Source organism: Bos grunniens, chromosome 13 (genome assembly GCF_055505025.1).
Source record: "Bos grunniens cultivar Pamir isolate PY7600 chromosome 13, Bosgru_T2T1.0, whole genome shotgun sequence".
Classification (NCBI taxonomy): domain Eukaryota; kingdom Metazoa; phylum Chordata; class Mammalia; order Artiodactyla; family Bovidae; genus Bos; species Bos grunniens.
In genome coordinates this window covers 32,285,551-32,310,736 of record NC_141177.1, presented here as the reverse complement: position 1 = coordinate 32,310,736, position 25,186 = coordinate 32,285,551, and the positions used below count along the sequence as shown (strand labels likewise).

The following is a 25,186-nucleotide window of genomic DNA, read 5'->3' as shown; positions in this document are numbered from 1 at the left end:
CAATTGCTTTCTGCCAAACAGTGTGCAACGGTTCCCTTTTTCCATATCTTTGCCAACATTTGTTACTTGTGTTCTTTTTGATAATAGCTGTTCTGACAGTTGTGAGGTGATATCTCATTGTATTTTTAATTTGCATTTTTCTGATGATTAACAATGTTGAACATCTTTTCATGTCCCTGTTGGCCATCTGTATGTCTTTGAAAAAAAAGTCTATTTGGGTCTTCTGCCTATTTTTTAATCAGATTGCTTAGGTTTTTTTGATGTTGAGTTGTATGAGCTGTTTATATATTTTGGTTATTAATCTTTTATTGGTCATATCATTTGTAAATATTTTCTCCCAATCAGTAGGTTGTCTTTCTGTTTTGTGAACAGGTTCCTTTGCTGTGATCTCTCTTTCTTTCCTTGGTGTACCACAGTTTCTTTTTTTTTATATTGAAGTATGCCTGATTTACAACATTGTGTTCATTTCTGTTGTACAGCAAATTGATTCAGTTTTATATATATATATATATAAATCTTTTTCATAATCTTTTCCATAATGCTTTCCATTATGGTTTATCACAAAATAATGAGTATAGTTCCCTGTGCTATACAGTAAAACCTTGTTGTTTATCCATTCTGTATATACTGGTTTGCATCTGCTAACCCCAAATTCTCACTCCATCCTTGCCCCAACTCCTGTCACCCTTGGCAACCCAGATAAGATCATTTGTGCTATATTTCAGTTTCCACATGTAAGTCATATCATATGGCATTTGTCTTTGACTTTCTGACTGACTTCATTTAGCATGATCATCTCTAGGTCTGTCCGTGCTGCTGCAGATGGCATTTATTGAACTCTTTTTTATGGCTGAGTAGTAGTCCATTGTGTGTGTGTGTGTGTGTGTGTGTGTGTGTGTATACATATATATACCACATCTTTTTATTAACTTTCTATTTTCAAAAGCTTTTTTTTTAATTTCTCTGTCTTCATTTAGTGTGATAATCTCCAGGTTCATCTAAGTGCTGCAAATGACGTTATTTTATTCTTTTTAATGACTGAGTAATATTCCATTGTATATATGTACTATATCTTCTTTATCCATTCATCTGTCAATGGACATTAGGACATTTAGGTTTCCATGTCCTTGCTACTGTAAATAGTGCTGCTATGAACATAGAGGTGCATGTATGTTTTTGAGTTAGTTTTATCTGCCTATATGCCAGGAGTAGTATTGCTAGATCATACGGCAACTCTATTTTTAGTTTTTTAAGGAAGCTGCATACTGTTTTCCATAGTGGCTGTACCAACTTACCGCCCACCAACAGTGTAGGAGAGTTTCTATTTCTCCACCTCCCCTCCAGTATTTGTTATCAGCCTTTTTAATGATGGCTATTCTGACTGGGGTGAGGTTGTATTTCATTGTTGTTTTTATTTTCATTTCTCAAATAATCAGCAGTGTTCAGCACCTTTACATGTGCCTGTTGTTTATCTGTGTATCTTCTTTGGAAAAATGTCTCTTTAAGTCTTCTGTCCATTTTTTTATTGGGTTACTTGTTTCATTGTAGTTGTTGTTCTGTTGCATGAGCTCTTTGTATATTTTGGAAATTAAGCCCTTGTCAGTCACATTATTTTCAAATATTTTCTCCCAGCAAAAGGTTGTCTTTACATTTTGTTTGTGGTTTCCTTTGCTGTGTAAAAGCTTGTAACTTTGATTAGATCCCATTTGTTTGTTTTTCCCTTTATTTCTGTTGCCTTGGGAGACTGAACTAAGAAAATATTGGTAGAATTTATGTCAGAGAATGCTTTGCCAATGTTACTTTCTAGAAGTTTTATGGTGTCCTGTATTATATTTAAGTCTTTAAGCCATTTTGAGTTTATTTTTGTGTACAGTGTGAGGATGTGTTCTAACTTCATTGATTTACATGCAGCTGTCCAACTTGCCAAACACCACCTGCTGAAGAGATTGTCTTTTTCCCGTTGTATATTCTTATCCATTTTGTCAAAGATTAATTGACCATAGGTGTGTAGGTTTATTTTGGGGCTCTTTAGCCTGTTCCTTTGATCTATATGTCTAGGTTTGTGCCAGGCTCCTCACTAATGCTTATTATTTTCTGTGCTGTTTTCAAAATACCCATCCTTGTGGATATGAAGTGGTATATCATTATGGTTTTGGTTTGCATTTCTCTAATGATGTGGTTGTAGTTGTTGTTCAGTCACTCAGTCCGATTCTTTGTGACCCCATGGACTGCAGCACACTAGGCTTCCCTGTGCTGAACGTAGAGCATCCTTTTATGTGCTTGCTCCACAAATATGCTTACTTGTATTTCTTGTGCATCCTTTTGATGACTTCTAATTTAATTCTATTATGATCAGAGCACATACTTTGTTGAGTTTCAATATTTTTAAATTTATTGAAATTTATATTATGACGTAGCACAGGAGTTTGCAAACTAAGCACAACCTGCTTGTTTATGTAAATAAAGTTCAGTGGAACACAGTCATGCCTGTTGATGAAAGTGTTGTCCATGGCTGCTTCTGAGAGGAGAAGAGCTGAGTAGCTGTGACAGAGACTATATAGGCAGCAAGCCTAGTATATTTACTGTGAGGTCCTTTAAGAAACTTTTTTGCCAGCCACTGGCCTACCATATAGTCTATGACTGCAAATTGTGCTTAAGAAGAATATGTATTCTGCTCATTAGGTAGAGTGTTCTTTAAGTGCTAGTTAGGTCAAGTTAGTTGATAGAGTTATTTAACTCTTGTTATCTTTGATGAATTTTGGTCTAATTGTTCTACCTATTATTAAGCATGAGATATTAAAGTTTTCAACTATTATTGTTGAGCTATTTTCCCCTTTAATTTTGTCAGTTTTTGTCTTGTATTTTGGGGATCAGTTGTTACGTTGACCTATCTTACTGATGAATTGACTATTTAATTGTAAAACATCTTTGTCTCTGGTAAATTTTTTTGTCTTAAAGTATATTTTGTCCTATATTGACATAACCACTCTATCTCTCTTATGCATATTTTTTGCAAGATGTAGCTTTTTCCATCATCCTATGTCTTTGAATATAAAGTACAATTCTTGCTTAAAAAAAAAAAAAAAAAACCATGTAGCTAGATCTTGTTTTATGGGTTTGGGGCTTTGGTTTTGCTTTTGCTTTTTTTTAATCCAGTCAGCCAATGCCAGCCTTTAATTGGAGTGGTTGATTCACATATATGTTATTCTTACTGTGCTTAATTTATGTACCATTTGGTATATATTTCATCTCCTTTTTCCTGAATTTTTATATGAAATGTATATTTTTCATTTGAATTTGTTATTTGAATTTTGAAACATTTTTTCTTAACTGATTTTTTAAAATAATTGTAGATTCATAGGCAGTTGTAAGAAGTAATACAGAGATCCCTTATATACTTTGCCAAGTTTTTGACAATGGTAACAACCATTCTTGTTGTTGTTCAGTCACTAAGTGGTATCTGACTCTTTGCAACCCAACGGACTACAGCACACCAGGCTTCCCTGTCCTTCACTCTTTCATGCAGTTTTCTCAAACTCATGTCCATTGAGTCAATGATGCCATCCAACCGTGTCATTCTCTGTCATCCCCTTCTTCTCCTGCCCTCAGTTCTCTCAGGATCAGGGTCCTTTCCAGTGAGTTGGCTCTTCACATCAGGTGGGCAAAGTGCTGGAGCTTCAGCTTCACCATCAATCTTTCCAATGAATATGCAGGGTTGATTTCTTTTAGGATTGACTGGTTTGGTCTCCTTGCTGTCCAAGGGACTCTCAAGAGTCTTCTCTCGCACCACAGTTTGAAAGCACCAGTTCTTCAGTACTCAGCCTTCTTTATAGTCCCAATCTGACATCCACACATGACTACTGGAAAAACCCATAGCTTTGACTATACAGAACTTCATCAACAAAGTAAAGTCTCTGCTTTTTAATACGCTGTCTAGGTTTGTCATAGCTTTTCTTCCAAGGAGCAAGTGTCTTTTATGACTGCAATCACCATCCACAGTGATTTTTGACCCCAAGAAAATAAAATCTGCCATTCTTTGCATTTTTTCCCCCATCTATTTGCCATGAAGTGATGGGACTGGATGCCACGATCTTTGTTTTTTGAATGTTGAGTTTTAAGCCAACATTTTCACTCTCCTCTTTCACTTTCATCAAGAGGATCTTTAGTTCCTCTTCACTTTCTGCCATTAGGGTGGCATCATCTGCTTATCTGAAGTTGTTCGTATTTTTCCTGGCAATCTTGATTCCAGCTTGTGAGTCTTCCGGTCTGGCTTTTCACATGATGTACTCAGCATACAAGTTAAATAAGCAGGGTGACAATATACAGCCTTGATGTCCTCCTTTCCTGATTTTGAACCAGTCTGTAGTTCCATGTCTGGTTCTAATTGTTCTTATTTTCTTGAAGAGATCTCTAGTCTTTCCCATTCCATTGTTTTCTTCTATTTCTTTGCCTTGTTCATTTAAGAAGGCCTTCTTATCTCCTTGATGTTCTCTGAAACTCCACATTCAGTTAGGTGTATCTTTCCCTTTCTCCCTTTCCTTTCATTTTTCTTCTTTCCTCAGCTATTTGTAAAGCCTCCCCAACCATTTTGCCTTCTTGCATTTTTTTTTGTTTGGGATGGTTTTGGTCACTGCCCCTTGTACAGTGCTACAAACCTCTGTCCATAGTTCCTCACACACTCTGAAGAACTGATCTGGTCCCTTGAATCTATTTGTCACCTCCACTGTATAAGGGTCATGATTTAGGTGGCTCAGACGGTAAAGCATCTGTCTACAATACGGGAGACCTGGGTTCAATCCCTGGGTCAGGAAGATCCACTGGAGAAGGAAATGACAATCCACTCCAGTACTATTGCCTGGAAAATCCTATGGAGGAGGAGCCTGGTAGGCTACAGTCCATGGGGTCTCAAGGAGTCAGACACAGCTGAGCTATTTCACTTTCCTTTAAATGGCCTAGTGGTTTTCCCTACTTTCTTCAGTTTAAGCCTGAATTTTGCAATAAGGAGCTCACTATCTGAGCCACAGTATGCTCCAGGTCTTGTTTTTTGCTGACTGTATAAAAATTTTCCATCTTCGGCTGCAAAGAACACAATCAGTCTGATTTCAGTGTTGACCATCTGGTGATGTCCATGTGTAGAGTTGTCTCTTGTGTTGTTGGAAAAGGGTGTTTGCTATTACCAGTGTGTTTACTTCACAAAACTCTGTTAGCCTTTGCTCTGCTTCATTTTGTACTCCAAGGCAATCTTGCCTGTTCTTCCAGGTATCTCTTGACTTCCTACTTTTGCATTACAATTCCCTATGATTAAAAGGACATCTTTTTGTGTGTGTTAGTTCTAGAAGGTGTTGCAAGTCTTCATAGTCAACTTCAGCTTCTTTGGCATCAGCGGTTGGGGCATAGACTTGGATTACTGTGAGGCTGGACGGTTTCCCTTGGAAATGAACTGAGATCATTCTGTCGTTTTTGAGGTTGCACCCAATTACTGCATTTCAGACTCTCTTGTTGACTATGTGACTATGTATTTGTTAGTTATACATGTTTCCTATCAACAGATGTATAGGACAATAGATGCAGAGGGTTTTTTTCATGATTATATGGAAGTAAACAGTGAAAATAATCAAAGAACAACAGCATAAATGAAAGAGACTGTGTTTATCCACTTTCTTTACATTGCTGCTGCTGCTGCTGCTAAGTCGCTTCAGTCATGTCCGACTCTGTGCGACCCCATAGATGGCCTCCTACCAGGCTCCCCCGTCCCTGGGATTCTCGAGGCAAGAACACTGGAGTGGGTTGTCATTTCCTTCTCCAGTGCATGAAAATGAAAAGTGAAAGTGAAGTCACTCAGTTGTGTCCGATTCTTAGCAACCTCACGGACTGAAGCCTACCAGGCTCCTCCATCCATGAGATTTTCTAGGCAAAAGTACTGGAGTAGGGTGCCATTGCCTTCTCTGTTCTTCATATTACCTCCTGGCTTAATGCAGGAACCCACCTAGGCTCGGAGAAGGCAATGACACCCCACTCCAGTACTCTTACCTGGAAAATCCCATGGACGGCGGAGCCTGGTAGGCTGCAGTCCATGGGGTCGCTAAGAGTCAGACACGACTGAGCGACTTCCCTTTCACTTTTCATTTGCATGCATTGGAGAAGGAAATGGCAACCCACTTCAGTGTTCTTGCCTGGAGAATCCCAGGGATGGGGGAGCCTGGTGGGCTGCTGTCTATGGGGTCGCACAGAGTCGGACATGACTGAAAGCGACTTAGCAGCTGCAAAGCAGCACCTAGGCTAGGCTGCAAGCTTGAGTTTGTGTTCCCTTGGCCCCAGGAGACATGTCCATATCAGCAGATATCTCACCATAAAAGGGGCTTCACCATTCCAGTCTTGAGCACCTTGGAGTTCCTGCTTTGCCTTAGATTTTGACTGAGGCAAAATATGATGAGTGAATCAAGCTATACATTTCCTCTGCTGAAGTCTTTAAAAAAAATAAGAGGTAGAAAGTATTGCACTGAAGAAAGACTTAAAAATGGAAAGGAGCACCCATGTAAAGGACATGGTGAAATGTTCTTCCTTGAAAATAATGTTGTTGTTGTTCAGCCACTAAGTTGTGTCCAACTTTTTGTGACCCAATGGATTGTAGCATGCCAGGCTTCTCTATCCTCCACTGTCTCCTGGAGTTTGCTCAAAGTCACATCCATTGAGTCAATGATGCTATCTAACCCTCTCATCTTCTGCCACCCCCTTCTCCTTTTGCCTTTAATCTTTCCCAGCATCAGTCTTTTCCAATGAATTGGCTCTTTGCATCAGGGGGCCAAAATATTGGAGTTTCAGCATCACTCCTTCCAATGAATATTCAGGGTTGATTTCCTTTAGGATTGACTGGTTTGATCTCCTTGACAGTCCAAGGGACACCTAAATAGGATAACCAGGAATTTTGTTTTGGAAATAAATATGCAGGGCTTCCCTGCTGGTCCAGTGGTTAAGATTCTACCTGCCAATGCAGGGGATGGGTGTTTGATATCTGTTCCAGGAAGATCCTACATGCCCTGGAGCACCTAAGCTCATAGGCCATAATAACTGAGCCCGTGCGCTAGAGCCTGCAAGCCACAACTACTAAAGTCAACTTGCCTGAAGCCTGTGCTTCAGGAGAAACCACCACAATGAGAAGCTCACACACCACAATGAAGCATACCCCATGCTTGCTTCAACTAGGGAAAGCCCGTGCACAGCAACAAAGACCTACCACAGCCAAAAATTAAAATAAATAAATCTTTTTTTTTAAAAAAGAACTACCTAAAAACCATAAAATTGATACATTCAAAGATGAAGTTAGTGATCTTTGAAAGTGAAAGTGAACTCACTTAGTCGTTTCCGACTCTTTGTGCCCCCTTGGACTGTAGCCCACCAGGTTCCTCGGTCCATGGGATTTTCCAGGCATGAATACTGGAGTGGGTTGCCATTTCCTTCTCCAGCGGATCTTCCCGACCCAGGGATCGAACCTGGGTCTCCTGCATTGTAGGCAGACGCTTTACTGTCTGAGCTACCAGGGATGATCTTAGTGATCTTTAGGAGATACAAGTTGTGGATAATAGAATAGCTAGGACAGACTAGGGATATAACATGAATTATTTTATAGAGCTGTTTGTTAAGAGTCTCTCACCTATTGAGAGACTAAAAGCTAAACACAAAAGAATATATACTGTGTGATTTCATTTAAATATGAAATCCTAACATAAGGAAAATTAATCTGTAATGATGGAAATCAGATCAGTAGTTAGGAGTGGTGATTAATGGCAAAGGGGTACAGGGAACTCTCTGGGGATAAAGAAATGCTCTGCATCTTGATTAGAGTGGTGGCAACAAGGGCATATTCATTTGTGCAAATTCCTTGACCTATACACATGGGTTCATTTTTAATATGAATTTATATGTCTGTTTTTTTAAAGATTAACAAAGTCTAAAATAATTTTTCTTAGAAAGTTTTTCTTGAATGTCTTGTATTTATAAGAAATATATGGTCTTTAATAGTTTATGAACCATAAATTAAAGAATACAGCAGTCTAATTACTGGTGTAATTAGAAATGACCTGTGTCTCTTCTTTTTCTGAGCATTTTTAAAACAAAAGTAGAGTACTGGCTACTGGGAGGATGCTGGCTAGGGTCAGTTCAGTTCAGTTCAGTCGCTCAGTCGTGTCCAACTCTTTGTGACCCCATTAATTGCAGCATGCCAGGCCTCCCTGTCCATGACCATCTCCTGGAGTTCACTCAAACTCATGTCCATCGAGTCAGTGATGCCATCCACCCATCTCATCCTCTGTCGTCCCCTTCTCCTCCTGCCCCCAGTCCCTCCCAGCATCAAAGTCTTTTCCAATGAGTCAACTCTTCACATGAGGTGGCCAAAGTACTGGAGTTTCAGCTTTAGCATCATTCCTTCCAAAGAACACCCAAGACTGATCTCCTTTAGAATGGATTGGTTGGATCTCCTTGCAGTCCAAGGGACTCTCAAGAGTCTTCTCCAACACCATAGTTCAAAAGCACCAATTCTTTGGTGCTCAGCTTTCTTCACAGTCCAACTCTCACATCCATACATGACTACTGAAAAAACCATAGCCTTGATTAATGGACCTTTGTTGTCAAAGTAATGTCTCTGTTTTTGAATATGCTATCTATGTTGGTCATAACATTCCTTCCAAGGAATAAGCGTCTTTTAATTTCATGGCTGCAATCACCATCTGCAGTGATTTTGGAGCCCCACAAAATAAAGTCTGACACTGTTTCCACTGTTTCCCCATCTATTTCCCATGAAGTGATGGGACCAGATGCCATGATCTTCGTTTTCTGAATGTTGAGCTTTAAGCCAACTTTTTCATGCTCCTCTTTCACTTTCATCAAGAGGCTTTTTAGTTCCTCTTCACTTTCTGCTATAAGGGTGGTGTCATCTGCATATCTGAGGTTATTGATATTTCTCCCAGCAATCTTGATTCCAGCTTGTGCTTCTTCCAGCCCAGCGTTTCTCATGATGTACTCTGCATATATGTTAAACAAGCAGGGTGACTCTATGAAGAATGAGGCCACCAGACATACTTCAGCAAAACACCTGCTGCAGCCCATCTAACTGTGGTGTACTGTGTTAAGCTAAGGTCCTCAATGGGGCCAAATGTATATTCCTTTTGTATCTTGGTGAAAAAAAAAAATCCCATTGCTGATTTAAAAAAAAAAACAACAACAACAACTCAGATATTTCTGTCTTTTTCTTTCTTTCTTAATAAACTTATTAGATAGTTTGAAATTTACACTGAGATTAGAGATTTCAGGGACTATGGAATTGCATAAAGGGGGAAAAGATTTTCATGGGAATGAAGTCAGAAGTGCTAAGTAAGATCCAACAGTTTATTATATCTTCTATTTCTTCTCTTCATTCCCACAAAGTGCAGTTACTAGGTAACTTTTATATTTGCAATAGCTAAATAGTGAAGAATACTTAGCTTATTATGAGGATCTTGAATAGTAGCTTTCTTTTTAAAGATTGACTTATTTTTTAAAAATTATTCATATTCATACCCAAAATTTTATAACGAAAATATTATAAAATTAATGTATCTAGACCAGGTTAACATCTTGGAATAATACACCATCTACTTAGACTGTTGGGAAATAGATCAGTTGTAGCTAAGCAATTCCATTTACCAGAAGAAAGGGTAGGGATTCCCAAAATGTGTTCTACATCAGTGTATCCCCTGTCAACCCCCATTCCTCTGTGAGAATGGAGGACTCATAAGAAACAGCTAGCCTCCAGGAGCACTGAGGCAGACATCTCTTCCTTCTGATGACAGTGCTACCTCTAGTACTCCCTGTCTGTATCTCCATTCAGAATTCCCCCAGAGTTTGTTGGTGGTGCCACCCAGTACAAGGATCCCTACAGGGTGAGACCACTGGCTCCCAGCTGGCCTATATGATGATTGCCTTTGGCCAGGATAGGTTTCCTGCCTCTGGTGGCCAGTTTGGCACAAGTTATGTGTGTTGGCACAAGTTGGCTGTGTGTGCAGAGGAGTTCCTTGAGGAAGGAGCAATTGGTTTGGTAGAATCCTTTATAGAGATTTGATCTTTGCCAGGGAATCTTTTATGTTCTTTACTTTTTTTTTAAATGTCATCCCTTTCCCCTGCTGCTGCTGCTGCTACTAAGTCGCTTCAGACGTGTCCAATTCTTCGCGACCCCATGGACTGCAGCCCACCAGGCTCCTCTGTCCCTGGGATTTTCCAGGCAAGAGCACTGGAGTGGGGTTGCCATTTCCTTCTCCATCCCTCTCCCCTACCCCTTGCCAAAATGTACACACACACACACACACACACACTTTTTTTTTAACTTTTTATTTTGTATTGTGGTAGAGTCAATTAACAACATTGTGATAGTTTCAGGTGAACAATGAAGTGACTCAACCATACATCTGCATGTATCCATTCTCCGCCAAACTGCCTTCTCATCCGGCAGCCACATAACATTGAGCAGAGCTCCATGTGCCATACAGTAGATCCTTGCTGGTTCACCTTTTTAATTATAGCAGTAAGTACATGTCCATCCCAAACTCCCTAACTATCCCTTCCCCCTTCTCTCCCACCAACCACTGTCCATCACCCCTGCCCTGGCAGTTCTAAGTTCATTGTCTAAGTGTGTGAGTCTCTTTCTGTTTTGTAAGAAAGTTCATTTGTATCATTGTTTTAGTAAATCTTCACATATATCTTAACAGTGTTTTTGCTTTCACTAAGGCACTTCTCAGTCAGTCATCTGATAAAAATAACACATTTTTAACAATAATAATCAACATTTATTGGCTGCTTTTTATTTGCCAAGTACAGAAAAGATCCTAGATACATTATATGAATGCATTTCTAGCACTTAAACGATCCTATTTTAAATAAGAATATATTTTGTAGCTATTTCTATTACTTAAAGATTTTAACTCTTTTGGTTCTCTGATTCTTTTGGCAAACATTTTTTTAATTGAGATATTATTGTGTATAACATTACATAATCCCTGCACTGTACAGTATATTCTGTTTTAAAAAACTTTTTATTTTGTATTGAGGTATAAATGATTAATAAACAGTGTTGTGATAGTTTCCAGTGAACAGTGAAAGGACTCAGCAATGCATATACATGTATCCATTCCCCTCCAAACTCCCCTCCCATCCAGGCTGCCACATCACATTGAGCAGAGTTCTGTATACTATAGAGTAGGTCCTTGTTGGTTATCCATTTTAAAATAGCAGTGTGTACATGTCCACCCTAAACTCCCTAACTATCCTTCTCCACCCCATCATTCCCCTTCCCCCACAACCATAAGTTTGTTCTCTAAGTCCATGAGTCTCTTTCTGTCTGGGGGGGGGGGGGTTATAATTTTATTTATTTTTGGCTGTGCTGGGTCTTCGTTGCTGCTCACTTTTCACAAGTTGCAGCGAGCAGTGGCTACTCTGTAGCTGTGGTGTATAGACTTCGTAGTTGCAGCTCAGTAGTTGTGATTCCTGGGCTCTAGAGCACAGGCTCAGTAGTTGTGGTGCACTGGCTTAGTTGCTCCTTGGCATGTGGAATCTTCCTGGACCAGGGCTCAAACCTGCAACTCCTTTGTTGGCAGATGGATTCTTTACCACTGAGCCACCAGAGAAACCCCTCTTTCTGTTTTTTAAGTAAGTTCATTTGTATCGTTTCTTTTTAGATTCCACATATAAGGGATGTCATACAATATTTCTTCCCTGTCTGACTTACTCATTATGACAATCTGTAGGTCCATCCATGTTGCTGCAAATAGCACAATTTCATTCTTTTTAATGGTTGAGTAGTATTACAGTGTATATATGTACCACATCTTCTTTATCCATTCTTCCATCAATGGACATTTAGGTTGCTTCCACGTGTTGGCTATTGTAAACAGCACACGCACACATACATGTTTTGTCCTTAGTATTTTGTCCTAACTCTTAGAGTTTTCAGATACTTCAGTATCTATCATCTATTTTATCCTTTCAGGAATCCTTTGAAGCATTGTCCCAGTGAGGTATACAGATTGACCAAATATTGACATCTACCTAGTGACATTCTGGAAATAATATCCAGAGTTGCTGACTGCAAACCTGTCCCTTTTTCCACCTGTTTGCCTATTTTTTCTCTTAGTCTTCCCAACATGTGCATTTAATCTCGTATTTCTTTTTTTTTTTTTTTAACTTTACATAATTGTATTAGTTTTGCCAAATATCAAAATGAATCCACCACAGGTATACATGTGTTCCCCATCCTGAACCCTCCTCCCTCCTCCCTCCCCATACCATCCTTCTGGGTCGTCCCAGTGCACTAGCCCCAATCATCCAGTATCGTGCATCGAACCTGGACTGGCATCTCGTTTCATACATGATATTTTACATGTTTCAATGCCATTCTCCCAAATCTTCCCACCCTCTCCCTCTCCCACAGAGTCTGTAAGACTGTTCTATACATCAGTGTCTCTTTTGCTGTCTCATACACAGGGTTATTGTTACCATCTTTCTAAATTCCATATATATGCGTTAGTATACTGTATTGGTGTTTTTCCTTCTGGCTTACTTCACTCTGTATAATAGGCTCCAGTTTCATCCACCTCGTTAGAACTGATTCAAATGTATTCTTTTTAATGGCTGAGTAATACTCCATTGTGTATATGTACCATAGCTTTCTTATCCATTCATCTGCTGATGGACATCTAGGTTGCTTCTGCCTTATGATCCAGCAATCCCACTGCTGGGCATACACACTGAGGAAACCAGAAGGGAAAGAGACACGTGTACCCCAATGTTCATCGCAGCACTGTTTATAATAATCTCGTATTTCCTAATGTGAGAATTGTTTTACCAAGCAAAATTTGTCTACTGAGGGGTATTTCTAAAGGATTGAGGGATAGTCTTGACTGTAGCAGGAGTCAAATGAAGCCCTATTAGCAATGTGGAAGAGTTAAGTTTGCACAGCTGTTACTTTCTTAGAGCTGTACAATTTGTGTGCTAGATATATTTGGTAAAGTACTCCTGAACAACTGCCTTCTCTTCCTAGAAGATTTGAATGTAAGAAAAAGGAAATTATATATTTCAATAAAATCTGCAGAAAATGGCTGAAAATTCATAACTAAATATTACACATTACTTACGTCTGGAAGTTCTTAGGAGTTTCCTTGAGATGAAATAGTTCTTTGCAGCTGTTGACTTCCTGGTATAAGTTATTAGAAGTTGGAAATTAAGTTGATAATAAACTGAGGTTTCTGATACAACAAGTCAGTATCTCAACGTCATCTATAATATAAATATACTCTTCCAGGAACCAACAAGGACACTAAAGATTTGCAAACACATTTGTAATGTGCCTTCTATTAATAAAAGTAGAATCATTTTGTTTGATGGGGTTTTATTTTGTTTTGATTTTGGCAGTAGTTGTAATCCAGTTACCATTATGGGTCTTGATAATCAAGCCTGGCAGTTGCTCTTTATTTTCTAGTGAATCAAAATGACAAGAAAAATTCTAACATGAAGGTATGATGAGCCACTTTATCACTATAGCTTATCACCTAAAGAAGGAGGCAACCTTCATTCATGGTATTTTAACTGTACAGTGATCAGTAAGTATTATTAAACTAATCAGCAGAAATAGTCCCCTTATAGTGCTTAAACAATATTTGCTGTTTTCTGATTATACAGACTAGAGCATATAGGCTGAGGGCACTGGCTTTTGAGTTGGAGAGTCCTTGACTCCCATACATACTTGGTCAGTCATGGCTATGTGACCAAAACTCCTTATCTATAAAATAGAGGAGATGTGTTTTTTGTTTTTTTTTTTTTCACCACGCCACACAGCTTGCAAGATCTTAGTTCCCTGACCAGGGATCAAACCTATGCCTCCTGCAATGGAAGAACAAAGTCCTTACCACTGGACCATCAGGGAGTTGCCCATAATCTGATTTAATAAAGTATTTAAAAAAAAAAAAAGAAGACGAAAATCAAAATGACTAGTAAGCCACAAGCCATTATTAACATTTTGATATGTTGGAGCTTCCAGTTCAAGATGGCAAAGTAGAAAGATATGCGCTCATCTCATCCTGCAGGAGCACCAAAATCACAACTAGCTGTTGAACAGCCACTGACAGGAGGACACTGGAACCCACCAAAAAAGATACGCCACATCCAGAGACAAAGAAAAAGCTACAGTGAGATGGTAGGCGGGGCACAATCACGATAAAGTCAAACCCCATACCCACCAGGTGGGTGCCCCACAAACTAGAGAACAATAATACCAAAGAAGTTCTCCCACTGTTGTAATGGTTCTAAACTCCACCTCAGGCTTCCCAGCCTGGGGATCCAACACAGGAACTGGGAATCCCCAGGGAATCTGACCTTGAAGGCCAGTGGGATTTGATTATAGGATTTCCACAGAACTGAGGGGAACAGAGACTCCAGTCTTGGAGGGCACAAACAAAATCTTGCCCACACCAAGACCCAGAGGAAAGGAGCAGTGACCCCATAGGATACAGAACCAAAACTACCTGCTAGTGTTGGAGTCTCCTGAGGAGGCATGGGTCAGCAGGGGCTCACCACAGGAACAGGGGCACCAGCAGCAGCGGGGCGGGAAGGTCCCCCTTGGTGTAAGCCCTCTTGGAGGTTCCCATAAACCCTACCATAGAGTCTGTAGACCCAAGGGCTGAGTCACCTCAGGCCAGACAACTACCAGGGAAGGAGTGCAGCCCCACCCATTAGCAGATAATTGGATTAAAGTTTTACTGAGCAAGGCCCTGCCCACCTGAGCAAGACTCAGTTTTTCCACCTCCAGTCCCTCCCATCAGGAAACTTACAGTCTCTTAGCTTCCTCCATCAGAGGGCAGACAGAAGAAGCAAGAAGAACCACAGTCCCACAGTGGCTTAAACAAAAATCATATTACAGAAAGTTAATCAGGATGAAAAAGCAGAAAGTTATGTCCCAGAAGAAGGGACAAGATAAAACCCCAGAAAAATAATTAAATGAAGTGGAGATAGGCAACTTCTAGAAAAAGAATTCAGATAATGATAATGAAGGTGATCCAGGATCTCAGAAAAATAATGAAGAAGATGCAAGAAATGTTTACCAAAGACCCAGAAAAACTAAAGAACAGAGATGAATAATACAGTGAGAAGAATCAATAGCAGAATAGCTGAGGCAGAAGAACAGATGAGTGACCTGGAGGACAGAATGGTGGAAATCAGTGCTGCAGAACAGAATATAGAAAAAAGAATGAAAAGAAATGAAGACAGCCTAGGAGACCTCTGGGGCAACATTAAATGCCCCAACATTCACACTGTAGGGCCCCAGAAGGAGAAGAAAGAAAGGACCTGAGAAAATATTTGAAGAGATAATAGCTGAAAACTTCCCTACCATGAGAAAGGAAATTGTCAACCAAGTCCAGGCAGCACAGGGAGTCCAGGCAGGATAAACCCAAGGAGGAACACACCAAGACACATAGTAATCGAACTGACAAAAATTTAAAACAAAGATAAAATATTAAAAGCAGCAAGAGAATTCCCATCAGGCTATCAGCTGATTTCTCAACTGAAACTGTACAAGCCAGAAGGGAATGGCACAATATATTTAAAGTGATGAAAGGGAAGAACCTATAACCAGGAATACTTTACCCAGCAAGACTCTCCTTCAGATTTGATGAAGAAATCAAAAGTTTTCCAGACAAGCCAAAGTTAAGAGAATCCAGTACCACCAAACAAGCTTTACAACAAATGCTAAAGGAATTTCTCTAAGCAGGAAACACAAGAGAAGGAAAAGACCTACAGAAGATAAACCCAAAACAGTTAAGAAAATGGATCATATATATTGATAATTACCTTAAATATAAATGCACCAGCCAAAAGACATAGATTGGCTGGATGGATGAAAATATGTTCGTGTATGCACTTCCACTTACCACATCACTTTGCTTAACCCCCCAAATTGTATGTAATTATTTTATATTAGGTTAATCATGTTCCCATTATGGCTTGCAATTATAATTATCTTTTATTTTTTTCTGGATATTGATTGTGAAAACTAATAAACATCTTTTACTATTGTGATTATGTAACTATTATTCACTTAATACCATTGTATCATGATCAGTTAACAAAAAAATAACAGAACTCTATATCACCAAAATTACCATGTAATAGAAAAACCTGCAATCACTTTTTAAAATCCAGAGGCATATCTGAATTATCTAGGAATTTTTTGAAAAATGGAAGTGCCGAAGTATTGCTTTTTTCTTCACCAGAGCTCTAGATATGTTTCTGATGATCAGCCATGTTTAAAAACAACTGAATTATATGATGATCTTTTACTTTTATCTAGTTTGTTTCACTTTTTCTATGTCATATTCAGTGCTCCCATTTCATTTAGTTTATGTTTTTCAATTTCTCCATTTCTTTTTTTGTTGTTCTTTCTCAAGCCTTTATCAAATGTAGTATAAAAGCTTTTGCATATTATATATAAATAATGTAGTATAAAAGCTTTTGCATATTATATATAAATAATATGCATAATATATATATTTTAGAAAACTTATGAATTTTTGCCTAACTAAAAAATGTATGACATTTTTATTCCACCTGTTTGACTTAGTATGAATAGAGTGCTAGATTTCTAATTTTTTAAAAAACATATGCAACAAGCAACAGAGGTTCACTGTATAGCACAGGGAAGTGTAGTCAATATCTTGTAATAACCTAGACCAACCTAGATAGCATATTCAAAAGCAGAGACATTACTTTGCCAACAAAGGTCCATCTAGTCAAGGCTATGGTTTTTCCTGTGGTCATGTATGGATGTGAGAGTTGGACTGTGAAGAAGGCTGAGCGCCGAAGAATTGATGCTTTTGAACTGTGGTGTTGGAGAAGACTCTTGAGAGTCCCTTGGACTGCAAGGAGATCCAACCAGTCCATTCTGAAGGAGATCAGCCCTGGGATTTCTTTGGAGGGAATGATGCTGAAGCTGAAACTCCAGTACTTTGGCCACCTCATGCAAAGAGTTGACTCATTGGAAAAGACTCTGATGCTGGGAGGGATTGGGGGCAGGAGGAGAAGGGGACGACAGAGGATGAGATGGCTGGATGGAATCACTGACTCGATGGATGTGAGTCTGAGTGAACTCCGGGAGTTGGTGATGGACAGGGAGGCCTGGCGTGCTGTGATTCATGGGGTTGCAAAGAGTCAGACACGACTGAGCGACTGAACTGAACTGATATTCACCTTGCTTGCACTTGAAACATTGTAAGTCAGCTATACTTCAATAAAATATAAATATTAAGAGAAAAACACAAATTAAAAAAAACATTTTGCTCTGTTGGCTTTAAGGCTTTTTTCTGCCACACGTGTCCACACCTATATATACACGTGTATTTACATATGTAATCCACCAAACTGGGATCACATTTTGTATACAATTTATATATTGCTTAATTTTTCCTGCATATGTTTATTAAAATTTAGAAGTTAATGAAAACAGCTTTTCATGACCAAATAATATTGTAACATATGACTCTATATAAGTATTTAATCATTATCTTCTTGTGACACATTAAGTTATTTCCAGTATTTTAGCATTATAAATATTATTACTTTAAAAGTTCAAGAGTTTTTAAAAATCTTTAAACTTCTTTTATTTCCCTTTCCACTTCCATGAAAATAAATACATTTTCTTGTATTTATTGATTATTGCCTTTATTTCAGTGAAGTACCTCTCTGTGAATACCTTTTTGTAAAGCGTTTTAGGTAGGATCACAAGCTTCTGGAATAGTGCCAGATACATAGTAAGTACTAAATAAGTATTTGTGGTGTGATAAATGAATTAATTGCAAGGATATTAACCCTCGTCTATCATATTTGTTTTAAATGGGATCAAGCCTTATGAAAAAATTTTCCTCTATACATGTATTATACAAAATAATGTGATCATGGTTCTTAGTCTTTATAACCTAATTTTTTTTCATTCTTTTGTTTCCCCACAGTTCATCCATGAGCTCGGATTTCCCACATTACAACTTCAGGATGCCTAATATTGGATTCCAGAACCTGCCACTCAACATATATATTGTGGTTTTTGGCACTGCTGTATTTGTCTTCATCCTTAGTTTACTCTTCTGTTGCTACTTGATTAGGTAATCAATTTTCATTCTATGTTGTTTTAATATATGTTAAACAGTCAATAATAAATCAGCCTTCTGCCCTTAAAGTGTTTTAAACCTATGGTAATTAACAAATGTTCTAAAATTAAGGTGGGTCCATGATTCATTCATTCTCACAAATCCTCCACAACTAGCTCGTTCTCTTTAATATTATATTTATAGATATAATATTTATAAATTTTTACTAGTCACTAAGCCATGTCTGACTCTTTGCAACCCCCTGGATGGTAGCCTCCAAGGCTCCTCTGTCCATGGGACTTCCCAGGCAAGAATACCGGATTGGGTTGCCATTTCTTTCTCCAAAGGATCTTCTCAACGCAGGGATTGAACCCTCATCTCCTGCTTGGCAGACAGATTCTTTACCACTTCGATACATTTTAGGAATTAATATTTATTAGGTACTTACTGTGTGCCAGACCCTGTGCTGTGTGTGCACTGCAATTAAACAAGGTAACCTTATTATCTTTATTTTTCAGAAGTTAAATAATTTCCCTATAGTCACACAGATGAAAAATTGGTTAGACTTGGTACCCAAACCTAGTTGTGTCTGACCTTAGAGCATGTGCTCTTAACCACTGAAAAAATGAAAATAAATCATATTTATCAGGCTTCATTTCCAAAATAACCATTTCAGAATTTCATAATCACTCTCAAAGGACAGATTTGTACACTAAGGATATTCTAAAACTTTTCTATTAAAGTACAGTTGATTTACAATATTAAAACATTTTTGAGCCTGGAATTTTTTAATGAAGACGAGAACCTACTTTACTTTTCTTTTAGTAGCGGATGGCAAGCTGTTAGGTTGGCCAAAAAGTTATTTCAGGTTTGCCCGTAATTTGCTACAGAAAAAAAACAAACTTTTTGGCCCACCCAATACTTAAGAAAAACAAAATATTCCCCATTCTTACCTCCTTTTGAGCTTCCCTGGTGGCTCAGATGGTAAAGAATCTGCCTGCAATGCAGGAGACCCAGGTTCGATCCCTGGGTCGGGAAGATCCCCTAGAGAAGGGAATGGCTAAATAAGTCACAATTTATTATTACTAGAATGTTTTCTGGAAGAATAGCAAAAAGATATTTCTGTTAAATGCACCTGCCATAGCAAATGCAAGATAAAATAGTGCAATCTAAAATATTAGTTAAGGCTTCCCTGGTGGCTCAGTGATAATCCAGCCTTGTCCAGGAAGATCCCACATACCATGGAGCAACTAAGCCCATGAGCCACAACAGTTGAGCCTGTGCTCTAGAGCCTGGGAATTGCAACTGCTGAAGCCTGCACACTCTAGAGCCCATGCTCCACAACAACAGAAGCCACTGCAGTGAGAAGCCCACGCACTGCAATTTGAGAGTAGCCCCTGCTCACAACTAGAGAAAAGCCCACGCAACAACAAAAACCCAGCACAGCCAAAAATAAATAAATAAAATTTTAAAAATAATAATAAAAAAGAAGTTCAACAAACCACAGAAAAATGGGCTTTTGGCGGGAGAGTGTTTTTTTGTAAAATGGCTGACAATCCATGACTAAGAGCAAATATTACACACATGCATACATGCACACATATACACAGAGAGAAATGCATTTCTGTAAAAAGAGAATTTTGCTACATGGCATATCTAAAATATTTGAAAACTTACATCCTCACAAAAACCAACACACTGATGTTTGTAGAAAGAAGCTGTACCCATAATTACCAAAACTTAGAAGCAACCAAGATATTTTTCACTGAATGAATGAATTGTAGTGATCTAGATAATAGAATGTTATTCAGCTCTGAAAGTAAATGAGTTATATCTAGCATTGAAAAGACATAGAGGGATCTTAAACACATATTTCTAAGTGAAAGAAGCCAGTTTGAAAATGCTACATACTATATGATTCAAACTATATGACATACTGAAAAAGGCAAAACTATGGAGACAGTAAAAAGATCACTTGATGCCAGGAGCTAGGGAAGAGGGAGGGATGAACAGGTGGAGCAAAAGAATGTGTAGGTCAGTAAGACTATTTTATATGTTACTATAATGGTGGATTTCGTTTGCATGGTCTAGGACATCTTCATTTTGTTATCCATAAGGAGTATTTCTAGCATATCCAGTAAAAGCATGTATGTTTTATTTATTTATTAAAATTTTTAAATTTTATATTGGATATAGTTGGTTAACAGTGTCATGTTAGTTTCAGGTGTACAGCACAGTGATTGTTATACATATATATCTATGCATGTAATTGCTATGACTTTGGTTATTTTGTTTTTCTGTGACAGAGTAAATCAGCTTTCTCTCTCTCTTTTTTTTTCTTATTCAGCTTATTCTGATTATTTCCATCATAATAAGAGTATGATTGGAGTAGTAAATAGCAACCCACTCTAGTATTCTTGTCTGGAAAATTCCACAGACCGAGGAGCCTGGTGGGTTACAGTCCATGGGATTGCAGAGTTGCACACAACTGAGCACACCAAGAGTACGATGGAGGACTGATAGTGCTTTGGGGATAGTATTTGCAATCAGGCACATGTTATGTTTAGCTTAAAACTAACAAGATTGGATATTAATAGATTTGTAGTAGTGATCATACTCTGTTCCTTGACAAATTGAGTCATTGTTAACTGAGTAATTCTTATTTGGGAAGCATCTCCAACTTTGCTGAATAACCTTTTGGTGAAGTAGTTATTACAGTTTCTCAGTAGCATTCCTTCTTTTTCTTCCATCTCATGCATGGATGTCTAGTTCAGTCCAGTGAGTTTCCCCGGGGTCTCAGATGGTAAAGAATCTGCCTGCAATGCCAGAGACCTGGGTTCAGTCCCTGGGTTGGGAAGATCCCCTGGAGGAGGGCATGGCAACCCACTCCAGCATTCTTACCTGGGGAATCCCCATGGACAGAGGAGCCTGGTAGGCTATAGTCCATGGGGTTGCAAAGAGTCAGACACAACTGAGTGACCAAGCACAGCATAGTGGTAGATACCTGTCATTGTGTATTTAAAAAAAAAAAAAAAAAAGATCTGATTTCTCAACAGAAACAGTGGGGGGAAAAAAATAAAAGCATTGATATTCATTAAAAAAAAAAAAAAAAAAGAGGCTCACTTTCACCATTACCATTCAACATTGTACTAGAAGTTCTAGCCAGAAGATTTAGGCAAGACAAAGAAATAGAGGGTATTCAATTGGAAAGAAAGAAGTAAAACTATCTCTTTTTGAAGATGACCTGATTCTATATATAGACAATCCCATAGAATATATATATACACACACACACACACACAAAAAATCTAGGAGTAACAGACAAGCAAACTTTGAGAATATAGAAGTAACACAAAAAAAATCAGTTATATTTCTTCTCACCAGCAAGGGACAATCTGAAAAGGAAATAGATGAAACATTTACAGTAGCATCCAAAAGAATTAAAATCCTAGGAATAAGTTTAACCAAGAAGGTGAAAGACTTACACACTGAGAACTATAAAATATTGCAGAAATAAAGAAAACCTAAATTAATGGAAAGATTTCAGGAACTGGAAGACTTAATATTATTAATATGGCAGTATTCCTCAAAGCAATCAACAGATTCAGTGCAAAGACCCAAAATTCTAATAACCTTTGATACAGAAATGGAAAAACTGATCCTCGGAGGTCTTAATGATCCGGATAACCACAATCATGTGATCACTCACCTAGAGCCAGACATCCTAGAGTGTGAAGTTAAGGGGGCCTTAGGAAATTTTACTGTGAACAAATACCAGACCACCTTACCTGCCTGCTGAGAAACGTGTATGCAGATCAAGAAGCAACAGTTAGAACCAGACATGGAACAACGGACTGGTTCAAAATTGGGAAAAGAGTACATCATAGCTGTATATTGTCACCATGCTTATTTAATTTTAACTTATATGCAGAGTACATCATGCGAAATGCTGGGCTGGATGAAGCACATGCTGGAATCAAGATTGCTAGAAGAAATATCAATAACCTCAGATATGCAGATGATACCACCCTTATAGCAAAAGGTGAAGAGGAACTAAAGAGCCTCTTGGTGAAGGTGAAAGAGGAGAGTGAAAAGGCTGGCTTAAAACTCAACATTCAAAAAACAAAGATCATGGCATCCATGATCACTTCATGGCAAACAGATGGAAAAACAGTGGAAACAGTGACAGACTTTATTTTCTCGGGCTCCAAAATCATTGCAGACTGTGACTGCAGTCATGAAATTAAAAGACATTTGTTCCTTGGAAGGAAAGCTCTGGCAAACCTAGATAGCATATTCAAAAGCAGAGACATTACTTTGCCAACAAAGGTCCATATAGTCAAAGCTATGGTTTTTCCAGAAGTCATGTATGGATATGAGAGTTGGACTATAAAGAAGGCTGAGTGCTGAAGAATTGATGCTTTTGAACTGTGGTGTTGGAGAAGACTCTTGAGAGTCCCTTGGACTGCAAGGAGATCCAACCAGTCCATCCTAAAGGAAATCAGTCCTGAATATTCATTGGAAGGACTCATGCTGAAGCTGAAACTCCAATATTTTGGCCACCTGATGGGAAGAACTGACTCATTGGAAAAGACCCTGATGCTGGGAAGGATTGAAGGCAGGAGGAGAAGGGGATGACAGAGGATGAGATGGTTGGATGGCATCACCGACTTGATGGACATGAGTTTGAATAGCTCCAGGAGTTGGTGATGGACAGGGAAGCCCAGTGTGCTGCAGTCCATGGGGTCGCAGAGAGTCAGACACGACTGAGCTACTGAACTGAACCTTGGTGACTGCTTTTGATTGAGGTTCCCAGGGGTAATGACTGTATTACTGGTGTTATTTTACATTTAGTGTAGCATAATACTATTATTATGCATATTTAATGGTGATTGTTCTATTAAAAATCTACTGTGGTGTCAGACATGAGGAAGACTTATTCTGATGTCTACCCTTAATTTTTTGTAAAACAGTTTAAACTAAGGAAGAATATTACCTATTTAGGCTTTCAAAATACATTATAAAAATTTTTTAACATATTATATTCTCCTTAATTTTAGAAAATAAAGAAAAATAAGATTTTTCTTAACAGCAAGAAGACAGCTGAATTTAAAAATAAGTAAAAGGGATTTCCCTGATGATCCAGTAGTTAAGAATCCACCTTGCAATGCAAGGGACACCAGTTCAACCCCTGGTCCAAGAAGATCCCACATGCTGCAGGGCAACTAAAGCCCATGCACCACAAATACTGAAACCTGTGTGGCCTAGAGCCCATGCTCCCCAACAAGAGAAGCCACCACAACCCAGCACAGCCTAAATAAATGAACATTTTTAAAAACATACGTGAAGGGCTTAAATAGCCATTTCTCTAAAGAAGATATATAGACGGTCAACAAACACATGAAAAGATGTTCAACAGCATTGGTCATTACGGAAATGTAAGTTAAAATCACAACAAAATTCACAACAGGTAGATGCTATAGTCAAAAATATGGAAAATGATAAGTGTTGATAAGGATATAGAGAAATAGGAACACTCATACATTGCTGGTGGGAATGTAAAATGGTATAGTCACTGTGAAAAAGAGTTCATCAGGTCTTTGAAAGTTAAACATAGAATTCCCATAAGACCCAGAAATTTCATTCCTAGGTATATGCCCAAGACAAATGAAGAAGTATGTCCACAAGGAAGTTTGTATACTATGTTTATAGCATTATTCAAGAGAGCCAAAAGGTGTAAACAACCCAAATGCTCATCAGCAGATAAATGGGTAATCAAATTGTGGCATATACATACAGTGAAATATTATTCAGCCATAAAAAAGTAGCAGTGTACTGATACTTGCTACAACTAGAAAGAGGCTTGAAAACATTATACTAAATGAAAAGCCAGATACAGAAAGGTCATATGTTGTATGATTTATTTTATGTAATGTATCTATAATAGACAAATCCATAGAGACAGCAGGGAAGGTGGGATAGGGACCAACTACTTAATGAGTACCAGATATTTTTGATGAATAAATTTTTTTTAAGATTTATTTATTTATTTTATTTTTTGGCTGTGATGGGTCTTTGTTGCTGCACTCAGGCTTTCTCTAGTTGTGGCAAGTTGGGGCTACTCTTCACTGCAGTGTGCTAGCTTCTCATTACAGTGGCTTTTCTTGTTGTGGAGCATGGGCTCTAGACACACAAGCTTCAGTGGTTGCAGTGTGTGAGCTCAGTAGTTGCAGTTTTCTGGCTTAGTTCTTCCACAACCTGACTCTTCCTGAACCAGGGATTGAACTGGTGTCCTTGCATTGCAAAGCATATTCTTAACTACAGGACCACCAGGGAAGCCCGAAAAAGCTTTGAAATTAAAGTGAACTAGTTAAAAGATGCTTACTCCTTGGAAGGAAAGTTATGACCAACATAGATAGCATATTGAAAAGCAGAGACATTACTTTGCCAACAAAGGTCTAGTCAAGGCTATGGTTTTTCCAGTGGTCATATATGGATGTGAGAGTTGGACTGTGAAAAAAGCTGAGCGCCAAAGAATTGATACTTTTGAACTGTGGTGTTGGAGAAGACTCTTGAGAGTCCCTTGGACTGCAAGGAGATCCAACCAGTCCATTCTAAAAGAGATCAGTCCTGGGTGTTCTTTGGAAGGAATGATGCTAAAGCTGAAACTCCAGTACTTTGGCCACCTCATGAGAAGAGTTGACTCATTGGAAAAGACTCTGATGCTGGGAGGGATTGGGGGCAGGAGGAAAAGGGGATGACAGAGGATGAGATGGCTGGATGGTATCACTGACTCAATGGACGTGAGTTTGAGTGAACTCCGGGAGTTGGTGATGGATAGGGAGGCCTGGCGTGCTGCGATTCATGGGGTCGCAAAGAGTCGGACACGACTGAGCGACTGAACTGAACTTAACTGAGTGGTTTCAGAATGTTGTGACTATACTAAGTACTACTGGATTATATACTTTAAGATGGTTAATTGTGTGTTATATGAATACAAATAAAAGAATGATAGTATTTTTAACTGAGTC

The 25,186-nt window shown here is 38.6% G+C and overlaps 1 protein-coding gene across 7 annotated transcripts in view; it reads left to right on the top strand.

Annotated features, from left to right (window-relative positions):
* RNF24 (ring finger protein 24) overlaps positions 1-25,186 on the top strand; it is a 115,671-nt gene that overhangs the window by 54,268 nt on the left and 36,217 nt on the right. For 5 of the 7 annotated variants that reach the window (XM_086333386.1, XM_086333385.1, XM_086333387.1 and 2 more), the window contains exon 2: positions 18,021-18,170. In XM_086333386.1, coding sequence (XP_086189512.1) covers positions 18,021-18,170 — 150 coding nt within the window. Of the gene's footprint in view, positions 1-10,401; positions 10,553-18,020; positions 18,171-25,186 lie in introns of all 7 variants that reach the window. The other 2 variants (XM_086333391.1, XM_086333388.1) reach the window with 1 other exon arrangement.